Source organism: Hypomesus transpacificus, chromosome 10 (assembly GCF_021917145.1).
Source record: "Hypomesus transpacificus isolate Combined female chromosome 10, fHypTra1, whole genome shotgun sequence".
NCBI classification, from domain to species: Eukaryota; Metazoa; Chordata; class Actinopteri; order Osmeriformes; family Osmeridae; genus Hypomesus; species Hypomesus transpacificus.
This window is the reverse complement of record NC_061069.1, coordinates 12,083,212-12,108,460: the sequence shown is the minus strand read 5'-3', so window position 1 is coordinate 12,108,460 and position 25,249 is coordinate 12,083,212. Positions and strand designations below refer to the sequence as shown.

Below are 25,249 nucleotides of genomic sequence, written 5' to 3'. Positions count from 1 at the left end.
CTCAACCAGAAGGTTTCAATCAAGTCTAATAGCTCTTTACCTGTCTCTCTACTCTGACGAATCGGCCCATCATGCTTTGGTCATCAGCATCCGGCAAGGATGCTTTGGCTAGATAGGTTTCTTGTCTGCAACACAATCACAGAAAAATATAGTTCAACCACATAAATATGTCAACACGGTACATTTGTGGTAGGTCAAGGGATCAGGAAAGAGATGGAATGTGACATAATGAAGATCTATGCATATTGAGTATGCAAATGTCTTGGCACATAATGCTTTTTGGGTTTGGACCTGGGAGACTGTTGAGGTGGGTAGGCAAAGGGTGTCTTCTGAGTCTTCTTGTGTTTCGGGGTGAGAGGGGGTCCAGGGGCCAGGATCATGTCTATTCTGAAAAGCGAAAGAAGCGCAGAACAACGAGATTTGAGTTGAAATGTAGAACACAACGTAACTTGATTTCTTTGATTTGTTTCCTGACGTGAATTCATCACGGCAGTTTGACGCTGCACGAGAGGAATGCGTGGACGCTCAAAGTAGAAAACAACCTCCTAAATGTAATAATAAGTCACCTCACGCATTCATGTTTGTGAGCACATCTGGATGCTTTAGAAAGCGTACGTTTAAATGTACTCCAACCCAACACTGCCCACCTTGTCTGAAGGTATTTAATCCTGCACAGCATGTCCAGATGGCCGGCTGAGTACTGCTCGATCACGTCCTTCACATCGTAAGGCCTCAACGTCTCCTTGAATCGCTTTTTGTTTAAGAGGAACCTCATGATCCTGTGAGAGAAACAGTTCATATGAGAAAATATTGGAGCCTATTAGACTATGAAAGATATATATGATCAATATGATAAAATCCATTAGAAACTACTTAAATATGACTCTAACCAAAGACGGTATGAATGTACTTAAACAAGGAACATTTTAAATGTTTGCATAAAATTGTAATGTGATATCAGCTATTGAATAGGATTAATAATGATTGCTATATTGTAAAAACATCTATAAACACAACTTGACAACTTCTTTACGCCATTGAAAAAACTTGGCAACGTTTTTTATGATTTAAACTGATTAGTCTGAGAACTCATTCAGGCTTGCTTTGTTTGACACATGCACAGCGAAACCTCTTATTGGTGACTTGAACTCAACAGCCTTTCCGTGGTAGAGTGGTGCTAGACAAGTATCACTCTCTGACAGCAAGAACTTATCTTGAAACGAAACCCCACACAAGTCAACATCCTATTCACGAGTCCATTCACACACAGATAATGGGAGTGGAAGGGAATACACATTCATGGTGTGTTGATCACTCATCTCTTAGGTATTCATGAAACATTGGGTTCTTACATTATGTCAAAGGTGTGGCCTATAGATGTTCAACTAAATGTGTGTCTGTGTTTGGTGTTTACAAAGGAAACGATTCCCAGTCTCTGGTCTACAATGCCGTCAAATAGCAATGATTTATGCTTCGGTTATAGCACTGCGGTAAAGGTTTTTATTCCCTAAGAACAACTGTTCTTAGGGAATAAAAACCTTTACTGCATTGGTATTTTATTTCATGTGAGCCCTGGTAGTCAATCCTTCATCCTACTGGTCTTTCCGGAGACAAGAGAAAGACAGCTTAACAAGCCCTCAAATGGTGCTTCCAACTCTGTAATCCCTAAACTGTGCTTGATTTGAGCTTTAAGGCAGAGAAAACCGGAGAGAATAAGTCAAAATGCTATCTCCCTCACTCTCACCCAGCACAGTAGACAGCTTCAAGCAAACGCTCAAATAGTTTGAAAGGATTTAAACTGTAATTTGACGGGAGTTGTTTCTGAACTGGCTTGGCTGAGGCTATGAGTTCTGTTCCTTGGAGGAAGGGTGGTGGGGGGGGGGGGGGTCTGTTGTGGCTGCAGGAAGTTCAGGAAGGACAGTAGCTGGAACTTCCTTTACAGTAGCTGGAACTTCCTGTACAGTAGCTGGAACTTCCTGCACGGCAGCTGGAACTTAAAGGCTGCAGGCTCACCTGACCGCTCTGATGACCAGCTTCAAAGTGGGGATCATTTCTTCCAGCAGGATGTCTGGAGGGAAGCCTCTCTCCTCGGGGTCCTGCAAGCCTCCAGCATCTGGTGGGACAAACAAAATGTCACAACTGAACATATTAGCAGGTGATTTCAAAGGACGTCGGATTCAGATATCCTTATATGCAACATACGAAAACCGTTGGTCACTGAGACACAGTGATAGCACGGCACCCAAGAACCTTTGTGCTTTTCCGACTGTGGTGAAAAGTAAGCCTGAATCGACAACAACCTGATGCAACGAGAGCTCTTTATATCACAGAATAAAATGTAACTGAAATAGACTTTTTGGAAGTCTTTGTGTTGTCTCTGTACCTTCAGAGCTCTGGCGCAGCGTGTAGGCTTTCATGCGGAAGGCGGTGCGGAAACGCTCCCGGTTACTGAAGCCAGCCGGTTTGGCCTCCTTCGAAGGGCTCTCTTCTATGGAGTCTGTGTTTCCTGGCATGATGGGCTTACCCCTCCCTATGGACTGCCGGGAGTTGGGTAGGCGCACTCGCTCCAGCAAGGTCAACTTTTGGCTACTAAAGAGAAAGGGGGCAAGTTGGGTCAGATCCATTTCAAGATATCGATACTCTTTATTTGGTGTTATTGATGGTTTCTTTAATGATAATTGACGATAAACGACGGTGAACTCAGATAAGAATGTTGATACCAGGGCAACTGGGCCTTCTCAGGGCACACACTCAGTTGAGTATCCCCTTTCTTTAAACAACCTCTTATTTAGAAATGAGTGTTTTTCAGCTTCCAAGAAACAGTGCTTTGGCACTAAGGAAGACTCAAAGAACCACAGGAGATTGGACTCCTTTATTGTCCAATCACTGGCAATATTTGGCAAAGTAGAGAGCCCACTGGGTAAAACAAGACTCCTGTGCTTTGGGTGAAGGTAACCTGAGCCGACAACAGCACAACAAGGCCTCCGAAACGCAAAGCATTCTCCCGGACTTTTCTCCCACAGAGGAGACACAATATGCTCCTCTATCTCGCCCCGGGCAGAAAGGGACGCGCAGATTACGGTGGTGAGAGGCTGGAGAATGGGAAGCTTTAAAGGGGGAAGAGAGACTCTCTTTCCCGCCTCTCTGACGGGATAAAGGAGAGAAAATTAGACGTGATTACCGCGATCTGTTACAATAATCGAAGAGCACAACAAAAACGTCTCCACGATCCCCTTCGTTCACCGCTCGTCCTCTGAGACGCTCCGGTCTTCAAAGCGTTGCGATGCACCCAATCCTCTCAGTTATGATGTCATTTCTCTGTTTCTATACCCTCAAACAGTATCAGTATCACCAGCACTCTGAAGTAAAGTCCCCGGTTTCCTTTCTCTCCACACATATACTATATGTCCGGGGAATAACATTTTGATAGGCGACAAGGGCGGGCAGATAACCTCTTGGTTCTTGGCTTATCGTCCATTATTTCTACAGCAGGGCCACTTTTGTTTCTGTCATTGCTGAAAAACTCTCTGGCTCACATCCACCTGATCTTTCAAAGCCAGCGTGATGATAATGTCAGGCCACTCATTTCCCACCCCCAGATCCTATCAGTGCACTCTTTCTTTTGCACTTTTGCTTCGCTCATTCTCACATTCTCTCTCTCACTCACTCTCTCTCTCTCTCTCTCTCTCTCTCTCTCTCTCTCCGTCTCTCCCTCTCTCTGTCTCTCTCTGTCTCTCTCTCTCTCTGTCTCTCTCTCTCTCCGTCTCTCCCTCTCTCTCTCTCCCTCTCTCATGTCTGAGTGTTGGCAGAGGTGTCCAGGGCTTGGCTTTTGGGACAGCTGCCAAGTAGCATTTAGGGGCCAGTAACTCAATCCTGAGTGGTGAACATGGATTAGTAGAGAGAGAGAGAGAGAGAGAGAGAGAGAGAGGGAGTAGAGGCAGAGGGCAGTGGTCAGGGCCAAGGCGTTGGAGCAGAACGTATGCACTGATAGGTCCTCATTACCAGACTATCAGGACCAAGGAAGCAGTGGTGAGTGTGGTGCATAGCACAGTGACACGCAAACAGGAAGGAGATGACAGAGTAGTCTGAGAGCGTGAGAGTCAGTACAGAGAGAACAGAGGTGTTATTAGACTGTATGATTAGATTTTTTTTTTGTGGTGAATTGCAATTAAATTAATGATGGTTTTAATTTTCTGTTTATTTATGAAGACTTGTGAAGATTTTTGTGAAATAGCATCATGTCTTTCTCTTTGTCTCAGACAACATATACTTCAGAGGGCGCCAAAGAAAGGTGTCATATCATATTACATTGAGGTTTCTGGAAAAGCCCACTATCTGCTCTGTGGGCTTGTGAGAAAAGACATTCATACTGTAACATCATCTGGGCACCTTAATACGTTTCCATCTAACTATAAAGGCAGGAATCTCTCTCTCTGTCTTTCTGCGGCTCAATGATATTGAAAACTGGGCACAGTATGAAGTTAGAATAAAGAAGGTGTTGTTAACAACCCAAGGATGTGCGGTGTTAAGTGTAGTATCCTTCTGCATGGCAGGATGTGCTCCGAGACCCACCCCGTTCGCCAGATCACAAAACTATTTCACCTACACGGTCACTGCACTATAGTTGATCAAATTTACAAATAAACCAGGTCCAGGTAACATTTTAAATGTGGAGCAATAACATTTTAATTAAACAACCCAAGACTCGTCATTATTCTTTTCTCTGGATGATGCAGCTGCCATTTATTATTTAAAACAAACTAATGGACTCACTAATGGGATTCTGAAATAATCTCAACAATTATGTCATAAAATGTCTGATATGATGGACATCTTCATTAAAGTGCAACATATGTGAATGTCCATAATGGAACATATATTTACTGGAACCATTAGCCACTACTTTGTAGGGAAATTGATACGAGTTCTGATTTACTGTCTGAAGTTATTTGAAGAGGGAATATTCAGATTTTATCATTACTTTTTCTGGCTTAAAGAGATCATTAAAATGCCATCAGAAATGTTGGATATGTTTACATTACATTTACATTTAGTCATTTAGCAGACGCTCTTATCCAGAGCGACTTACAGTACAGGGACATTCTCCCCGAGGCAAGTAGGGTGAAGTGCCTTGCCCAAGGACACAACGTCATTTGGCACGGCCGGGAATCGAACCAACAACCTTCTAATTAATAGCCAGACTCCCTGACCACTCAGCCATCTGACCCCCCAATGTATACCATATGTTTGAGAGGTGTATCATCGTCAGGGATCAAAGAATGGAGACTTACCTTGATACGCCCTCCAAATTATCCTTCCTGTGGACACAAATAGAAAATGTTGGTCATTAAAGTTTGTTTTGCCGATTAAAAACAACAAAGTCTGTTGTCCAGGCAGACGGTAATAACACTATACACTTTCTGTCTGTTTTCATTCATATATTTTTGGCGAACCAGTCGGGATCAGAGGGGCCAGAGGACATCTGTACCTCACAGATGTATCACTTGTATTGTCACGGGGAAATCCTGTTTCAGTGGAAACCAAGGTCTCCAATGGATTCAGGAAAAAGTTAATCATGCAAACTAAAGAATAAAACAGAACAGGAAAAAAGTAAATTGAAGAATAATGATGATAATTTAAACTAACAAATTATAGTGTATATATATAAATCAATAATTAAATGACACTGACCACAAATACAGTACGAGCACAACTATACAGTATCACCACAGGTTTACAATGGGAAACAAGCAAAACATTGTGCTTTAATAGATCTGTTTTACAATGGCCAGAACCTATGGTATACATCACTTACCTGAAACAAGGAAGAGAGATTATAGTCTCATAGAATCTCCATGTGGCAATAAGATCTTCTCTGATTGGATTGGTGGCATAATATCGCCAGGCTGACTGTACAGAAATAAAAGCAATGCTACAATTCACGGAGGCAGTGTGTAAGCGCGATTTACATAACGTGAGGTCGTATTTATTTTTTAACGTGCGAAACATTTCGGACACGAATATCGGACTCAGTGTGCAAAGGCCTTTAAGGTCTGCATCATTAGGGTTAGGCTTAGGGTTAGGTTTTCCTGACTAAGATCCACATCACTAAGTTCCACATCGTTAGGGTTAGGTTTCCTTACTAAGATTCACGTTAGCTCACCTGGATAAGTCCGGCGGCAGGATGCCTGCGCTTCTCAAAGTGCTTTTGTCTGTGCTGCTCCTGAACCTTCAAAGCCAGGCCTGAGCCTAGGATGCCCTGCAGGGATAGACAGAAGTAATTAACTACCGATCCCATCGCTGAAATAGACACCATTAATCAACTGTAGATCCCTCATGGGGTGTGCTCGGTTTATCAACCACACATAGCCAAAGGGAAGTACATCCATAGGGAGAAGATGTATATTTATAGACTAATCATGAAGCATTTGCCTCTTTTGAAATAAATAACCTAACTGCGTGTTGTTTTCTATCAGTGATTCTAAGACGCAAGTAGTGATTTAAGTAGTAGAGTCAGTGTCATTGGTACTTAGAAGCCAAAAGATAACAATTACATTTTAAAGTTAGTTGTTCGGAACACTGTAATAAGTAAAAAACTTTGAGATCGCCCTTCACGCTGTGCTTAACCTTGTCAGGCTGTCATTATAAACGATAATATGCTATTAACTAACTTGCCAGGGGAAATGTCATTATTTTTTTTTTAATGTGAACGTAGCCAGACCAGCACAGTCAATCCTGCTGTATACTCACCGCAGGCAAAGCGAAGAAGGACACTCCAATCAGAGCGAACGTCCCAGCTAACAGTCTCCCGGCCCACGTTTTGGGGGTTTTGTCCCCGTAGCCAATTGTAGTCAACGTGATCTACACAGAAACATGACGTTCATTCGTTAACAACATGGCCTTATTTAAGATGCCTTGTGGGACGCAATGTTTTCTTTTGTAGTTCAACATGATATACAGGTCGTAATAAAACAATATATATAATAAAAAAGATCTGGGTCAGAATTTTGCTGGCGAATGACTCACACAAATTCAGTTCAAAAATCTATGAGTTTTATATCGACAACATGCAGAATTATAGAATCATAAAAGTTATAGATCTACATTTAGCCATATAGCAGACGCTCTTATCCAGAGCAACTTACAGTAAGTACAGGGACATTCTCCCCGAGGCAAGTAGGGTGAAGTGCCTTGCCCAAGGACACAACGTCATTTGGCAAGGCCGGGAATCGAACCAGCAACCTTCTGATTACTAGCCCGACTCCCTAACCGCCCAGACATCTGACCCCCATCCATTCCAATCATGTGTGAGTATATGCAGTAGCACTTTGTCAGTCTCTACACACGTACCAAGCCCCACCAAAGAGCATCTGCGTAGGTGTCAAAGTCCTGGGGTTTGGGCTGGGCAGTGGGGTTGTCGGGGTCAGACACGTCCATGGTGACGTCGTCCTTCTCCACCAAGTACACCAGGAAGGAGGCCAGGATGAGGGACAGGAAGCCGATATACCAGGCAGTGATCAACTCCTGGAGGAACATCACAGATTACCAAATACAGGTCGATAACTCCTGTGCGGTTTAATATACAGGACGCTTTCAACAGGCCTTCTGCACACGTTAGTGCTCTGTGAATGTGTGTGGATCATTAATGGTTTATAAGGATCATCCTGCAATATCCTGTTTCTGTGCGGACTGCAGGATGCTACGTATATGCATAGTTGACCCTGACATTTAACGGCTCATAATTTAATATTCTCCACATTATGGAACACTTTGATTTGTACATAACTAAGATGAAGACTGAAGACAAAAAAACATATATTTTACGTGATGATTGATGAGTTTAAGTCTATGAAAGGACTTTAAAGACCCCCAAAATTCAAACAACCACCACAACTGCAACTCTACTCACGAACAAGCTTCTACCAGCACGCAAACGACAGCATTCCACCTGTTCCAGAAATTTACCTAGGCTGGTCTGGCGTGCTTCGAACACACCAGGCGTAAAGGGCATCCTTAAAACAGTACAGTGGGGGTCTCTGTACCTTGCTGTGCGCGTAGATAGCCGAGCCCAGTAGTTTCCAGGTGCCCCCGCGCCGGTCCATGCGAAGCATTCGCAGGATCTGCAGGAAACGCAGGCTGCGAAGAGACGTGGCCAGCACGTTGCCCTGGTTACGCACCACTACCACCGGCACAGAGGCAATCAGCACGAAAATGTCTGGGAAAGAAGGAAAAATACTTTGTAATGGAATGTGCGGTGGTGTCTGTGTGTATGTGTGTGTGTGTGTGTGTGTGTGGGGGGGGGGGGGATTGTGAAATTTAAACCATTTAGCAAGATATACTTCTTGTATGATACAGCATTAGGTCAAATATGTCTTCTAACTGCATGCTTGACAAAAAAAATATCACATTGAAAATGGCTCTACCATACTGTACGTTTGAACGGAACAGACTCCAGTCCTCTTATAGTTTTTTTTCTGTGTGCTGTGGGTACAACCAAGACAGAAGCTCCAGCAACATGCATGGTGCATCTCTCCTACCTAAAATACACAAGGGCTTGCGGGCAAATTTGAGCCGCCCCCTCCACCCTTTGTATCGACAGCAGCATCCCGCCGCCCATATCCTCAGCCCAAACTCTGCCCCAAAGATGAAGATGGTGAAGGTTTCCTGAGAAAATCAAACAAGAAAAAAGTTGATCAAAGGTTATTTGTATATTTCATCTGATAAGGATGGATCCAACCAGGTATTCAGAATCAGAAATAGCTTTCTTCACCATGTAAGTTCACACAAACAAGGAATTACTGTGGCAGGAAGTGATTTTTAGTGAGAGTGAGATATACAGAAGTAACATGATCTCTTTGTGTATGTAGGTAACTTACCAGGATGACAAGCCAGTGGGCAGAGTCCTTTTCGTGTTCTTTGAAAGTTGTTAAAATAGCCAATATCAAACACCCCAGCACAATCAGAAATCTGTAAACAAAGAAAATAAAACCTTCATGAGAAACCTTTTTGTTCTTTTTGTTCCAATATGTTGTAGTAAGAATGTTTATGATCCCTGTCTGTGATCATCTGTAAGTAACTGACCCAACTGACTTCATAATAACAATAGGCTTTTTCTGAGTCTAGTAATATTGAAATTATTGCGATCATTCCACCGTGCCACTAGGGGGAACCCATGCACAGCAGTTTGTGATTCTCACATCTCATCCAGGAAATCCTGTAACTTTTTAAATATACATTTTAGTTGAATAACCAACATGACAAAATTTATTTTGGATGTGCAACCAAATCTATTTACTAATTATATACATCTTGGGCGTACAGTACAGTTTTGACACTTGTGGAGTACTGAACTTAAACAAGTCACGTACTGTATGAAATCAATACTTAATGTCTTACAGTACATAAAATCACTTCTTAGAAAACGAATTAGTCATAAACAATTTGGCACGGTTGGCACTGGTCTATTACTGTAATAGTGATTGAAGCCTCTGGGTATACAGTATGCTGAAAGCCTGGGGGTTTGCTACATGGACATCCCTCAAGGCTAGAAGTTGTCTCTGCTTGGTGCCAACTAACAGGATGTGAGCTACAGTCAGGCCGGTGGCCAAATTCAATGAAGCCAGTAGTTGCATCCATCACTTACAGTAGAAAGCCCTACAGGAATTAGTGCTAGAGTAGCCAACCAGAACAGAAATGTCTCAATAATAAGGTTATATTAAATAATATATAAGATTATTCTCGGTAATAAGTTTTCTCTAACTTGTTGGCCAGCACTGTAGAGTACACAGAGAGATTTCCTGGTACATCATCTCCTGATTGGATTCCCTTTGACTTTGCTTCTCTGTAGTTTGATGTTAAATTAGACGACATTCATAGTATTTTAATTGGTTCCTCCTGTACTCTATGATATATTCAACATTCTAGTGCTGTCCTGAGAAATGCTAATTTCAACGATGTTCTTAAAGTTAAACTAATGTTATGCAATATGATGTTAATCACTTGTAAATCGTATTGTATCTCCCTATGTTGTTTTGTTACATCATTCTTGACATCATTCTCTACCCTACAAATCCCCTGTTAGTTGTGAGTTGAGTCATAAATTGCATAAATGAATATGGGTACGGTAATAAGTTCTCAATTCAGATGACTAATAATTACACCAAAATGGGCTGTGCCTCAAACCATTAAAAAAAAATCCCAACTGGAAGAAACTGGTATCTGATTCTCACTTTTCAATGTTCTCTGCTGTATAGACTGTAAGTGCAATTGACCTTTAATAAAACATATCATTTTGTGAAATTGGCAGATTAAAAGTTTGAACCATGTTTGTTTTGCTGGAATGAAACTAGCGTGAAATAAGCTGCACACACGCTTCCACCGTGGCATGTCAAATTCCTCCATATCTTTAAGAATGAATTACTGCCTGTCTGTCCGTTTGAAATATACAGTTAACTTAAAGCTTAACATGGCTGACTTTGCATGTTAAGTACGGCCCTCACTAGGTCGTTCACCTTTGTACTGCAAATCCAGCAAAAAAGAAAAGAAAAAATGCATATAGATTCATGGCCAACATCAGCTTAGACTAAAACTCCTCCAACCGCAAGGATACAGGCTGCCAATTATCATTCGCTCAATGTGGTTTGTACAATGCTCTCCAGCTAACCATTTCTGCAAAGGTTACATGGTCCATATCCTTCAGCACATCCCATTCCTCAACTCTGGAGCCTGGAAACTGCACATCTCAGATACATACAGGTTTGTCAGGAGCATGGCGACCATTTGCAATTAGCTGCAGGAAGGTCAGGGTTTACAAGGATTGTAATCGTGAAAAGTATACAATGAAATACTAAATGATAGGTCTGTGGTTTATATATAATGTCAATTATAGGTTAGACTGGAACCTATGCTGAGCTAACTGCAGACAACTGCTGTAAATTCATGGGGGATTGGAAGAGTGATATGCTAAACTAAGCTCACTAAGAGAAGAATCAAATTCTGCATTCTGCAAATTCTGCACTAAATCTGACTTTAAGTCAAGGGAAGTCACCTCCAAGAACAAACTGTTATATATTGTTTGCTTTAAACAGGTCACATTTGGTTTGATTGCATTTAAATGGTTTTAGGGTTTAATACTGCCAGAACTGCCTGTTTTGAATCAGTACAAATTAATTCCCAAACATACAACATTTTTATTTTAGGGTTACAGGGTTACCACACAGTGAGAAAGCTGATAAATCAGTGACGTCCCCAACAATTGAGTGGAAAATATTCCACGAGTTGTCAACAAAATCCCCTTCCTTTCCGCTCTGCTCTGGCAACTTCAAAGCCATCAGTTTCATAGTAAATTGTTGATTAGCCTTTTATGATACTTTAGCTTTGCGCTCGAGACAGCTACCATTCTGCATAGAGTCCTCAGTAAAGGAATGCCTCAGAGAGTTCCGCCCTACCTAATTCTCTAATGCTCAGCACTTTTCCCCTCAAGATTCTTCTAACTAAATCATTCATGGCCTTGTTGTGTAGCCATTAGGAAGCACAAACGCCTCTGATGAGTTCTGAAGTGTAACACCATAACAGCATGAATATTTTACCAGCAGGGCACAGTCACACAATCTACATAATTCACTTAAAAAAAACTATTACAATGTGTTTTCCTCCCTCGACTGACTTAAAATGACTTGCTTTACAAGTCTTCTGTAAGGTTCAATTATGTGTAATTGTGTCCCCTCCAATCCGCCTATTTACAGATTACATAGCAACTACAGTCTAACTTAAGTCAACCAAAGGACACTGTTAATCCAGATAGGGCCTGTTAAGGCCGTTGTTAAATCAACACAGCAGACTAGTCCCAGATATATCTGGTGACCATGAATGGAGGTTTGCAATAAGTCAATAGTTGTTTTTGCTTCAATATGTTTGTTCAATAAGGCACAGTTGGTTTCGTCAATGTCACTTACAGCTGTTTCCTCAATAACGAGAGACAAGACAAAGGTCTATAAAACAATAGAAATCAAGAGTTTCAACAAAAACAATATTCACAGTGCTGCGGAGTTCAATACAAGCGTCATTCAGTTGAACTTGAACAAGAAATAAGCGTCAACAATTAACATAATGGTGCAAAATAAATGACGTGAAATTATATAGACACAACCCTCTCTTACAGCTCAATCTGTAGAATTAAAATTCAAAAGAATTCAAAAGTAGTTGCCCCTAGTGGACAATGGGGAGTACAGTTTATGGACAGACCTCAAATGCCCTCTCAGTTTTCCACACTTCCAGTCGGTTCTGTTATTGTCTGAAAGAGGCCGAGTTAGACACATATTGCACCCTGGATGCTACCACGGAAACGCTCCATTACCTTCGTGTTAGCACGCTAAATGAGGCAAGGAATCCAATCTCTGGGGTGATTGGCAATCATAAGATTCTTACAAAAGGGACCAGCCTGTTAGTGAACTAACTGAAATCTATTTGGTATAGGAAAACGCAGTACCAATCTGAGCTTCATATTTGGTTCCTACCCTTTTGTCTGTCTTGAGCAGAGGAGTAAATCTATGGACTTATAAGGCAAGAGGCATTGAGGAGGATATAGTTCGTAGATTTTTATTTCCCATTTATTTCCATCAATATGACTGAATTCGCTATTTTACCTAGCAACAAAATAGATTGATGAAACGTGCTACAATCCAGAACATGTTTTCAATTGATGGCATGTAGTTAGGATCATGGTATATTCCTATCTTGGTATGAGATGGAGGAATCAGGATGTTATTCTCAAAAAATTCACCAGCTCACCCACACACATGACCCGTATATATCTCTCTGAGCTCCACAGCTCAACAAAACCACTCCTTACTCAAATAAGTAAGTCTTCACTTGGCATCACACAGGATGACACTTTTAGAATCCACAGTTTTGCACTGTAGGTGTAATCAGACGGAGTGAAAAAAGTATTTGCAATAATTATAGGTTATAACGAAATTACAAGATGATTACAAAGATCACCTTTAAGTCTACATGTTACTGATCATTGTAAAATAAACACTGGTATAAAACTTCCTAAGTAACCATGGTGTTCTACTCTATATCTGTCTCTTTGGTACGACACAACGTTGGTGCAACAGCGAATGACCCAATAAACCAGCAAAGTGTTGGCACGGTTACCATGGTTTTAGACTTGCTTGAGTTCTTCCTGTCACAATGTCTGTTGTGCTGTACTCCCCGGGGAAATAAGACAGACATCATAGAAAACAGGTCCCTTCTTTATGCAATCATCTGGCTTAAAGAATTTAACGTGAAAGATGCCTTCTTCTGTAAACAGTGGGGTCAGGTTCATATACAGATAGTGATTTCGTAACCAGAACCATTTGTTCCGATGGATGAATGGACCATTTGAGGTTCCAACAACTGAGAAGTGTTCCATGGGAAACCTAAGCGTTCTATCTGAAAGTTTTGTGTGACGTAATAATTCGATCCCATGGTAGACATTTCTATGTTTAGCACTGAGTCCTGTGTTTGTTACAAAAATACTTGGCATACTAGGCTGCATTGGTGTCAGAGATGGACTGCCTCCATCGCTTGAATGAGGATGGAGGCAGTAAGAAATAGGTTTTGAAAGGCAGACATATGGCAAAAATTAGCTTCATTACCTTCCCACGTCTCAGTCACGTCCATGTGCAGATGCCACAACAAGTGAAACACCACCAGGACTCACAAAAGCCAAGAGTTTTTTTTAACTATCAACAAAAGGGAGGAACTGTAGTCAGTCACACCATCATGTGACCGTATATCCGAGGTCATCTTTCCATCAGGAGCAGACAAACTCTATGTCTTGACCTGTTGGAACACAAGCTCAAGGTATAACGGATGATCCCTGAGTTCACAGCACATGGATTAACATATCTGCCTTGTGGAGGCAGATGTCCACGTGTTCCCCTTGCGGCTATGTTGTCTCTGGGTATTCCTAACAACCAATTTACAGAGAAAGATTCAATAAACGACTGCAGACGATGCAGTTTGGACAGTTGATTTGCTTGGCAATATGCAAACATACGGGAACAGGACAGCACTGGCACAGTGTAATGACCGTACTCACAAGGACAAGACAATACATTCATCTTTATTTAACTTCCAGTAGAAACGCCGGCTGTACTAGGGCTGTCAGCTTAACACTTTCCCCTCTTTGTAACCAGGTTGCCTGCTCAACCAAATAGCAATGTGTTAAATCCACGTGTCAATATGGGCTCTGCCTAATGACAAATATAATTGGTGGACGAGTCTTGGATTTGGGTTTTTGAAAAAGAAGCATAGAGTAAGCCTTTGAGGCTAAAATACAGATTATCACATTAAGGGAAAAAAATTAAAGCCGAAGATATTACGGGTCAATCATGCCGACACTTCTAAGGATGAAAATCCATTTAATCCATAATGTCAGAGTATTGTGCTCAGCTGTACTGAATGTACAGTAGTGGAAAGTACAGTACAAATGTTGTGCGATGACAACCCTGCCAGGGTATACATCTGCTCCTGCCCCTGTCTGACACTGCATCCTCACAGGGGGTTTCATTATTGATGACCCGGCAGGAAGAGGAGGCGTGATGAAGTCGACACCCTGTCAGATAGCCTTGTAGCTCTCTAAGCCTCTCTTTCACCCCAGCCCCCCCCTCCCCGGTCCTTCTGGGCTCTCCCCGGACCCCTTGACGCAGGTGAGATTTACAGTTGAGATGTGGAGTCCACAGGACGCTACGATGGGAGTGATGGATTTCACCGTTGGCCCTCTCCCTGCGGCTCCCTACACTGAGGGAGGGAGGGAGGGAGGGAGCGAGGGAGGGAAGGAGGGAGGGAGGGAGTGTGGCTGTGATTAGATCTGCTGATCATGCAGAACGCAGCATCAGACAGGAACATCCAAACCTCCTCTAACACAGTGGGGTCTCCCCCGTGGCAGCTTGATGGCTCTATAGAAACGTTACAGGGTCATCCTGGAGAGGTCGGACATTTTGCATTGTTGTTTATCCCCGCATTTGTGTTGAAAAGGAAGTGTGATCGAATCAAAGTCGGGTCACAACGGAACCACTAGCCTAAGTTTTAATAGATAAACCTATTTACATGACTGGTTGTTATCAAGCTCCACAGATAAGGATAGTGTGCCCTGCGAACCAGGGTTGAAGACCACTAGAGTGATTAATATTTATAGCACCGAATGATCAATATTGTATTAAATATCCATTTATATCCTTTAATTTATATCTATTTATCCATGCAAAACTATACATTGTAGAAACGTTCACAGGCCAAGTTCCAACCCAAGAACAACCAATGGAAAAAAACGCATCACTGGTTAAGGCCATCTTCTAATCAGACTGACTTTAACATCGGTGCCACAGTCATCTCTGGCCACAGTGCCCCGTGGGAACAAGCCAGGGTTGATAACTCTGAGACCACAGAGATTGATTTCCCTTTCAGTCTCTAATCTTCCCTTTTTTGTTCAATAGGGAATTCCTATAGAGTGAAGTGCTGTAGGAGTTTGGGTCTACAGACTCCATCAAAACACATTTCTGAAAATGTTCCATCTACAATACTTCACCACATCGCTATCTTTAACACAGAAAATGATTAAATAATGATTAATTATTCTTATTCAGGGTTTTTGTATGTCTCTGTGGAATCATTTTTATATAGCTGAATGAACTTCAGAATTAAAACTTGTAGGTTGCTACAAAACAAGTAGGCTGCAACGTAAGACACCCCCTTCCCGCCAATACAAAAGATCACAGAAACAGACCATAAATCCAGTTCATGTTTTGGTGTAAATCATTGGGATGAAATGGGATAGTGTAAAGTTTTTACCTATCGTCATGACTACCCTGGCATTGCAGTTCATTTTGCTGACGATACGAGGCGGCAGCCAATGAAATGGGAGCCGCACGCGCAGATCAATCATCCTCGCAGTTTCCTGTCTCATATCGAACTGCAACTGCACCGAGACGTAACTCCAGGCTAGTTCGGTTTTTCAGGTGATGTTTATGTCGAAGTGGATTTACCTGATTTGAAAGCGGATTAATGGGCATCTAATCTTAAAAAACTGATTTAAGTTGTTTCTGAAAGTACCCTGGTACAGATATAATAAACATGATATGGCGAATGCCTTAAGGCTTTACTTAGGAATTACAGTCAACATGGCTCTTTAGGTAATCCTGATAATCACAGTCAATCAACGCAGTGTTTAAATGCCTCATACACAAACACCAGACACCTCTGTAGCCAATGAGGATCAGGCACCTCCATCTTCATATTAAGACATAAATAAATTATAATTGACGACAATGAAATCGGACGCACTCCAGTGACCCCATATTTCGGAGTGGGAAATCAAATGTTGTACCCTGGGTGTTAATTAGAGTACATTTCCTCTGTGTATAATTAGGGTCATTCCACAGGAAAGTAGTTTCAGTAATGGTTCTTCAACCTTCCATGCTTGGAAATAGCCGGGAGACAAGATGATAGTTGGACATATACCTGACCAATGTAGCAGCCTGAATCACACTTCAATGAAGTCAAATTGTTTCTAAATAGATGTGAAACCCAGCATTCAGTAACCCTGGTTACTGTGAATAAGAAACAATTGGGCTGGATTTACCCTTCCCCAAGGGCAGACCTTACTCATCAATCAATACAATCCTTATGACATGGGAGCCCAATCATCAGTCAACTGAGACGAGCTGTCATTTTCACTGCCTGTTCGGAGTTATTAAGGGGAAACTGGCAGGATGGCGAAAACCCCCCACCATTAGAGTAGGTCAAGCTCAGTTCTGTTGTTTTTAAAGGTAGGCTGTTTGTTTTTAATGACTTATGTGAGGAAATGTACTCATCGACCAAATTTCATAACGAGAAATCATACCCCCCTCAGCACTAGAAGGAATGGTAATACTGACTTAAATGTCTTAAATGCGCTTAGTGGTTAATAATAGGCCTTTAAACAACATTCTCAACATTCCATTAGAAATACAATTAAACACATTTTACATTTTAAACAGTTTCATTATGAACTCTAGACACTAATGAGTTTTACATTGTTTCTGGCGAGTCACCGATGACCAACTGATACTGTATGATCGTGAGCCAAACAGCCCAGTTTGGGCCTGTTCTGTCAGGCCTTAGGGACTCACAGGCTATAATCTGCCACCTGACAGCCCTCAATGCCAAGGAGAAGTGCGAGCAATCAGTGTCACACACTGACCAGACTGTGTTCATTAGGTAGAGTTCGCCTCGACAACACTCTCTCTCTGACACGGTCAAGTCTGAGAGGAAGAGGAGCTCGCTTGTTTTGTTGGAGTGGGGAAGTGGGGCCTTAGATGAGAATTGTTTAGACAAAAAACAGACGAGGAATGGTCGACGTCACTGGTTGGTTACTGAAACGTTCTGGATCTGCAGGCAGTCATGGATAACAGTGGTGAGGGCCTGAAAATGATAGTTGTGGATTGATTGCGAAAAAGGTTGTGGAGCCTAGTGAGCATGTTATGCATTCTAAAGCCATTCAATCAGGATTTCCTTAGAGGGAACGGGGCTGCAGTAATGACATATGTTAAAATGCTATGTACATACAGTCCCGTCGGATTACAAGATCTGAGTCTTTACCAGCTTAATATCACGGTGTGTGATTTTCTATTAAGTCATCTTTGATTTCCATTAAATCAACATTAAGTTGAAAAGAATAATATAGGAAAAAATTATCAAATTCACAAAATCTGTACAGTTGATGATTCAATCCGTTAAATTCAGTATACAACACACACAAAATTCCATTGCACTTTTCTGTTTGAGGATGTCTATTCAATTCACTTTGGTTGAAAGAAAATGTCATGCTATTTAATTGTGTTAGATGAGCAATACAAACAAACAGGAAAAGGCAGCCACAAATAGAGCAGGGGAGAGTTCTAACATTTCCACAAAAACATATGGGATCAAATCGATCTCTACTACTAGACTGTGTTTCAGTGTGTTTTTACCGTATGCCATCGAAATATTTACTTGTGTTCATCTCTTCTTGGTCAAAACATAAAATCGTTACCCAATGCAGTTTCAGAAATGTGCACAAGCATATATCAACAATAAATCTAGGTTCATAACACACTGGGGTAACAACTGGAACACAGTTATAAAAGATTGATAATCGCTTTTAGATATTCTTTCAGGGGACCAGTGTTTGGCTCAGTATTCTAAACCCATATCATTCTGTTAAACGTATTTGCTTGACTTTATGCTTCATTGTTTCACGCATGTAATTCCTAAAAGTCCTAAAAATGTCTGATTTCTAATAATAATTCCAATCTATACAGGATTTTACCATGCAGGGATACAGAGATGCATAGATCAACACTGGTTCTCATGGCCAATGTCTATGTCATTGTACTGGAAATCACTGTGGCTTCACCTTGGCTTGATGGAATGGGTGACTGTCTGGTGCAGAGTCATTAATCTTGGCCAACTGTACACAGAACACGGTTCAGGTGGAGTACAGTACTGTGCTGTAACTCCACGGGGCGCATTTCCAGGGCCAAAGGAAGAACGTTCCAGTTGCTTTCCCAGGAGGGAACCCTGTCATGCAAACGCGAGAACATCCTCCGTCACCCCGGTCAACGCCAAGTCGGCTCAGGAGAACACCCCGGGTTCGCTCCATCACCATGACAACGGAGGTCACTCGTGTCTGATTGCCACGCCCCGACGCACGTGTCGTCGGACACGCTTTGAAGTGACTTGCAAAACAGATCTCAGCCCGACACGAAGCTAGAGACAGCCGCCATCTTGATTTATACAGGACGTATCATGTCGCAAACATATGCAACTCATATCTCATGTTGTTATGTTCTATGTACATTCCTGGTTTCCAGAATAAAAACATACAAATGTTTTTGTGTTCTCAAATGTTCTCCCACGGGATTCTTCCACGGGTCACCATGACGACACCTGCCTGCTCACGCTCACCAGTCACATCCGTCACAACCGTTTCCATAGCAATGCACCCGACAGATGTGGCCGGTCCAATGAAGGAGCTGAGGTTGAAGGCTCGTCAGAGTGCCCTCAGAGCTCCCCTGTCGCCCTGCTGGAAGTGGCTCTCCGTTAGGGGGAAACGGTACATGTGGAGCCTACGGTACCGTGTATCCCCGGCTCACGCACTCCCTCTCAGACTGCCGAAACAGGGCTGTCCGCGTCTGGGTTCGGAGGTTAAGGAGTCGAGCTCCATGTGAAGGAGGTGAGAGGTGCTGAGGAGGACTCTGTCCCTGCTGGCTCTGCCTGGAGAGCACTGTCTACCGGGGGGTTAAGAGACTCTGATCGTGACAGCACACAGATGCTGCCGCCACAAAGACCCATTTAGAATTAAGGGGGGAGCGAGAGACAGAAGATGGGAGAAGAGGGAAAGAGAGGAGAGAGGTAGATAGAGAGAGAGGTAGATAGAGAAAAGCAGTTGGCTCTCTCTACCTCCCTCCAGAGAGGGAACACTCTCCTACTTTCCTCTCCTGTATAGGCAAATCATTCTATTACAAACCATTTTTCACTGAATTGAATGGATATGTACCAGCAGATTCGAATGATGTCCGTTTAAATAGTCTTGTTAAAGAATTACATGTTTTATTGCTTCATTCGTACTTCATCAAAAGTACTTCCTAATTGACAACCCAATGACAAAGCGAAGGGGACAGATTGTCGATAATACATATTCATACTTCTACACAAATAAATCAGATTATTCCTGCCTCTGCAAACCCAGGGACACTAGAAAGCCTCTGCCACAAATTCAGATTTATGAGTCGACATGCGGTCTGTGAAGAAGCTATTTCTGCCGCTTTTAACAGTTTATTTCCCATGATAACCACACACATGTATCACGCCGGCCAAGCTGTGAGCGCGTGAGTGTGCGTGGGAGGGCTGTAGGGATTCACTCATGGTCGAATGAATATGTTGGAGGAAAAATGGCTGTGTGTCTTCCTCACAGGATCTCTGCAACGGACAGAGATAGAGTCTAAGTGGAAGCTGTGAATTCCTTCTGTCACTTGAGTCTAGTCAGTTTTTATGTTTGTTTGAATACAGAGACACTATGAAAGACGTTTATTAAAGAGACGCCGCTTTCATAATTTGATTTGTATAACACTCCTCAAGCTAAATACTTTCATGCAAGACTAAAACTGTCACTATGTTTGTCCCTGGTGCTGAAGAAATATGGATTCATTATGTTTCGCACAGTAGGGAGGGCTAATAATCTGCTCAGATATTGCGGAAATAAGCTAAGATTCTGAAATTAAACTTCCTTTACTCTACTGAACATATCTTTCACTCAACATTGCCTTCTTTTTCCTCTCTACAAGTATCAATATCAATCCCAGGTCTGATATAAACCTCTCAGAAACCTTGGGAGTTGACCCAAAGGTTCCCTTACATCAGTGCAAGCCCAATCGATGGTCATCTCACTGGCCGTAATGAAAGCATCGATATCAATAACACTATTACAAGCCACAGCCGTATTTCCTAATGGCCTCCTCCAGTCATTCTTTTTCAAAATGATTTCCGAGGCCGGTTCTGCTGTCTCGAGGGCGGGGCAGCTGGTTGAACAGCCATATTGCCAAACCATCCATCAGTGAAAGTGTTAGCCAACGTAGCCCGTGGGCACACCCAATGTTGGTTGATCTGGCCCTGTGATGGAGTTTACACGGATGGTTTTGAACTCCTTCTGTAGTCTTTGGGCTCAGTGGAAGTGGAGGAAAGAACTAGACCTGGTGGTCATTCAGTAGAGTAAATTGCCAAGCCTTAGACATCAGAGGATGACTGACATAAACCGCCTTAAGCTGCCACCCAAACAAATTGTTTCCCCACAATCCTTGACACCTCATTTTCTCCCTCATTTCTGATTTAACTCGGCCAGCCCAGTAGTCGGTTGGTACTTGGTATCATTAGTCAACCACTTTGGCCTTGAGTCTTCAGTAACTGTGGCCTGTTTGTCCATCTATAGCCTTAAAAAAGCACACACATGCCTGACATTCAAATCCTGTGGCCCCATTGATGTCCTAATATAACCTTAGAATCACCTCCGGGTAGCTTTTTCCACATCACCTGGTATCCCACACGCAGGAAGATTAATTTCACTAATTGCCTCCCGGAAGATACATTGCACGGTTGTTTACTTTCTATTTCACTATACTAACGCAACTGCATGAGAACAGGCTACAGTATATGGTTACAGTATCGATGACTACAGGTGTTCTACAATAGGCAGTGTGCCATTAGTTTGTTGATAACAGTCTGTGTGTGTGTGTGTATGTGTGTGTGTGTGCGTGCGTGTGCGTGTGTATGGGTGAAAGCCTGTGTGTATGTATGTACTATGGTGTTTTAACAGCAGATACTGTGTGTCAAAGATTAATTTCCTTTGGCACAATAAAGTTGATCTAATCTGAAGTGTGTATTCACTTACATCTAAGAACATAATTTACATCAGCATTAAATCTCTCACACCCAGTCGCTACTGTAAACATGACTACAACAAAAAAAAGATGCTAAAATGCTAATGTATTGCTAAAATGGATTCAAATAACTACAAAGAACAATTGCATCTGCCGCTGTTTATACATCGACTCTGCAAACTTTTGCGAAGGTCAAGGTTGACGCCTATGGGGAACTTATCAATCAAAGTTTTTCAAGTGGCCAACGACTCGTTTGAAGTCAATGCCATCCCGACTGTTAACTCGTTTGTGTGGCTGGCTGTTGCCACGTTAATTGTTGGAGAATTTGGTCGTTAACCCTACTAGCCATTCATCGCTTGGCCAATTAAACCTCTTGTCTGTCCTGAGGGTCTACAGTCTCTCATAAAAGGGAACGAGATGAATCAATGGAGAGAAAAGATGCCCTTACGGAGTGACTTTAAATGGCAATCAGCAAAACCTTCTTTCTAGGGCCATTGAATAGGGTTTGTAGAGAGTGATTTCAGGGAACATGGAATTACAGTATCTTACTTCTGCGGCACTGAAGGTTACTGGTTTCTGTTTTTCTATCGATACAAGAACAAGGACTGATAAGGCACTATAAGGCATGATAAGCAGCATTACTGGGATAGAATCCAAAGCTATGCTAATGGACTGATTGTAAATTGCTTGGAGACATCTTGCAATTTGACTATAGATTGTCTGCTTTAGTCTCAAACACCCTTGTCAATAACTCGTCTGTGAATGTTAAGGCTAATGGCTTCCGAATGACACACGCGGTCTGGAAAAAGTAGAACTGTTCAAAGATAGTTTCGAACACGGATGTTCATAGTGAAGCTCCTGTGTTTTGACGGCCTTTCGTAAACCATTACCGCTAAAAGTCTACATACAGTGGGCATTTAATGCCACTAGGGCATCGTAGATTAATATTGATGAGAATGGAATGAGTGTGCAGGCTGCACCTCAAGTGCATAAGTGGATGATAGGAGTATCTGCACTTCTTTGTAAATGTAGTTGCCAAAATGAGATTTCAAATGAAAAACCCACACTTAGAAGAATAGAGAGAGAGAGAGAGAGAGATAGAGAGAGGGTAGGATATGGAGAGTAGAGGACGTCAAATGCTACACAGTATAACAGTTATCAGCACAAACGTGACACGGTTTACCAAAGCCAAACCGTCCCAAAAGTTCCTAACATAATCCCTATGACAGGTGGAGGTTCTCAAGCAACCACAGCGCAGGGCATGTGACATATGTCCAATTCTGGTGTAGTATAGTAGCCACAAAGTCCACAAAGACTTTGTCCATCTGTGCCAGTATATTTAATCTGACCTTAGAAGACCCACTACCCCCCGCGTTCCCCAGTCCCAAGGCCTGCTGGCAGGGGGCGGTGGTTGGCATAGTCTGGTGGTGCAGCCTATTCATCAACCCAGCTCTGGGAACAGATGGATTCTGTCGTACAGTTTGTATCCCGGGGGTCTGGAAAGATAGTTTCTCTATGTTTTAGAAACTAGGGGGTGGGATGGGGGGGTTGGCAAACACTCTAAGCTATCACCTGATGTAAGGCCATCAAATATGACCCAGCCCCGATAACGGCGATAACTTGCAGAGACGCTAGTCTGGGTGTCAGACATGGGGATTTAGCTTTTCTGCTTTTTCTGCTCACTCAGAAACAGCTGCGAAAATGGTTTCAATTACAGATGTAACGTATGACTAACATTCGATTGTGATTTTTTCACTGCCTTTTCTTTTATGATGGTTATTATGTCCTGGTCAATACATCTTTAATTAATAACCTTCATAATTGAATGCATACAAGAAGATGGTTTTAGTTATCCTGACATACTTACTGTCCAGTATCTGTTCATGATGCTTCTCATCTGATATCATGCGAGTTGTTATGATATTTTTTTTGTTTAAGCGCTACAAATGCAGACAGTACCCAATGGAGTGACTTGCTACAAATTACAGCATGTGATATCTACATGCAGATCAGGTTTACGAGATTCACAGCATCATCCATCTATGTTCTCCAATTGTGTATTAATACATATTAATGCAATGTGTTGACTATGCCTATGACCTTGTATTGAAGGGAATTCATTTACTTTTAGACCTGTGAGAGTTGCGTTCATTATTTAGCATGCCACCATGAAAATGTAGCACCATTGTTAAATGTTTTATTTATTTATGCAATATACCGTTTTATTTTTTTTTACTCAGCATGTGTTCCCAAGATGCCATCTTGTAATATGCATTATAATACTCGTAACTGTAACTATAATAAACGTAATTATTATTCTAACTACCTTTTTCTTCATTCTTTTTTTTATGATTTCTTACCCAGTGTACAAATTTGGCATATACTGTTCCAAGATGGCAGTTATTTTTTAAAGATTTATCATAATTTCCTCTTCATGTTTTTCTAGTTCTCTCTATTTCTTTTCTCAACATAAAAAATGTGAGGAAAGATACTTACGAAGATAGTACCAGCTTTGACATCACATCTCACAGCATGACCAAACTACTATAAAGTGATGCATGTCCACTGGCTATATAGGGGTTGCTGGTGGGAGATGGAAAATGAGCTGCAGAACACATTCATTAACTGTAACAAGATGAAAATAGCTAATAAATAGCTGCAGGACAAACCTAGACTTTGAATATTTGGGGTCAAGTTCAGGACCACTTTTGTTGGCAAGACATGGCTACTCAAGTTGGTTGAACAACTGGGTCTTCCAATTATATAACTTTACTCCAAGCTGAAACTTTGATTAAGCAAACTTGAATTTTCTTAGTGTAGATGTTTGTGCCAGGGGCGTAGCCACGGGTAGGCCTGGGTAGGCACTGACAATGCTTCTGTGTGTCATTTTAAACTACCCAGAGGAGCAGCCACTCTAGGGACAAACTGTCAACCACACCCAAACTGGAACATCACAAAACAAGTTCAGGGTCTTCCAAAAGAAATGACCAGGGTTTAGTTGTTAGAGATTTGACTCTAGAGTGGCTTGGTTTGTTATTATTCTGTAGACGCAATGCTCGGTACTAGGCTGTGCATGTGTTCTTTTCAGACAGCATTTCCCAACAGTGATTATTCGATCATTCTTTCAATTAACTTAATTCTCCAACTAGCTACGCAAATGCAATATCATTTCACCAGCTGAGAACAATTCAGCACACAAGCACGTCAAGTACCAAATGATTCATCAACAATTGATAATGGTTGTCTACTACAGAATCACACCCATAAACTGCTCTTTGTGCGGGAGTGTTTGCTTGCTGAGTTAATTAAATTTGCAAAGCTTCTTGTAGGAGTTTTCCGATCTTGTTTACTTTTCTGGCAGTAAAGAGGACGGGAATGTGTTCACCAAAGAAAATATAGTATTTAGGGTAAATTACCACACATTTGCATTATTTAGCAGTCAACCTTGTACAGATAATACTTCTTAACACAAGTTGAGATCAAATGTGAAGTTGTACTGTAGTTAAAAGTTTTCAGAAAACCAGATTGACCTCAATCTCTCAAACTCAACAAAACACGAGTTTGATACAAAGAGAAGACTCCTGGCATGAATAATACGACTTCAATGAGAGGAAGCAACTAAATCAGAATGCCCTACAGATAACAACAATGAGTCTTTTTAAAGCAGACTTGGTCTTCAAACGTTCAAGCTGAAAAATAACAATTCCGTATTTTTTAGAGGCTAACAAACTCATTCAATTTAAGAAGAAATCGTAGCTGCCTGAAGTAGATGATTTCACAAATGTATCAAATATGAAACAAGGCAA

At 41.8% G+C, this 25,249-nt stretch overlaps 1 protein-coding gene across 1 annotated transcript in view; it reads right to left on the bottom strand.

Annotated features, from left to right (window-relative positions):
* The window catches only part of kcnq3 (potassium voltage-gated channel, KQT-like subfamily, member 3), a 52,818-nt gene that overhangs the window by 5,241 nt on the left and 22,328 nt on the right, over window positions 1-25,249 (bottom strand). Inside the window, exons 3-15 of the mRNA XM_047026765.1 lie at window positions 8,877-8,967; window positions 8,538-8,664; window positions 8,043-8,215; window positions 7,351-7,524; window positions 6,751-6,861; window positions 6,164-6,259; window positions 5,816-5,910; window positions 5,292-5,318; window positions 2,384-2,586; window positions 2,014-2,113; window positions 648-779; window positions 292-387; window positions 41-125 (exon numbers count right to left, since the gene is read on the bottom strand). Coding sequence (XP_046882721.1) covers window positions 41-125; window positions 292-387; window positions 648-779; window positions 2,014-2,113; window positions 2,384-2,586; window positions 5,292-5,318; window positions 5,816-5,910; window positions 6,164-6,259; window positions 6,751-6,861; window positions 7,351-7,524; window positions 8,043-8,215; window positions 8,538-8,664; window positions 8,877-8,967 — 1,510 coding nt within the window. The remainder of the gene's footprint in view (window positions 1-40; window positions 126-291; window positions 388-647; window positions 780-2,013; window positions 2,114-2,383; window positions 2,587-5,291; window positions 5,319-5,815; window positions 5,911-6,163; window positions 6,260-6,750; window positions 6,862-7,350; window positions 7,525-8,042; window positions 8,216-8,537; window positions 8,665-8,876; window positions 8,968-25,249) is intronic.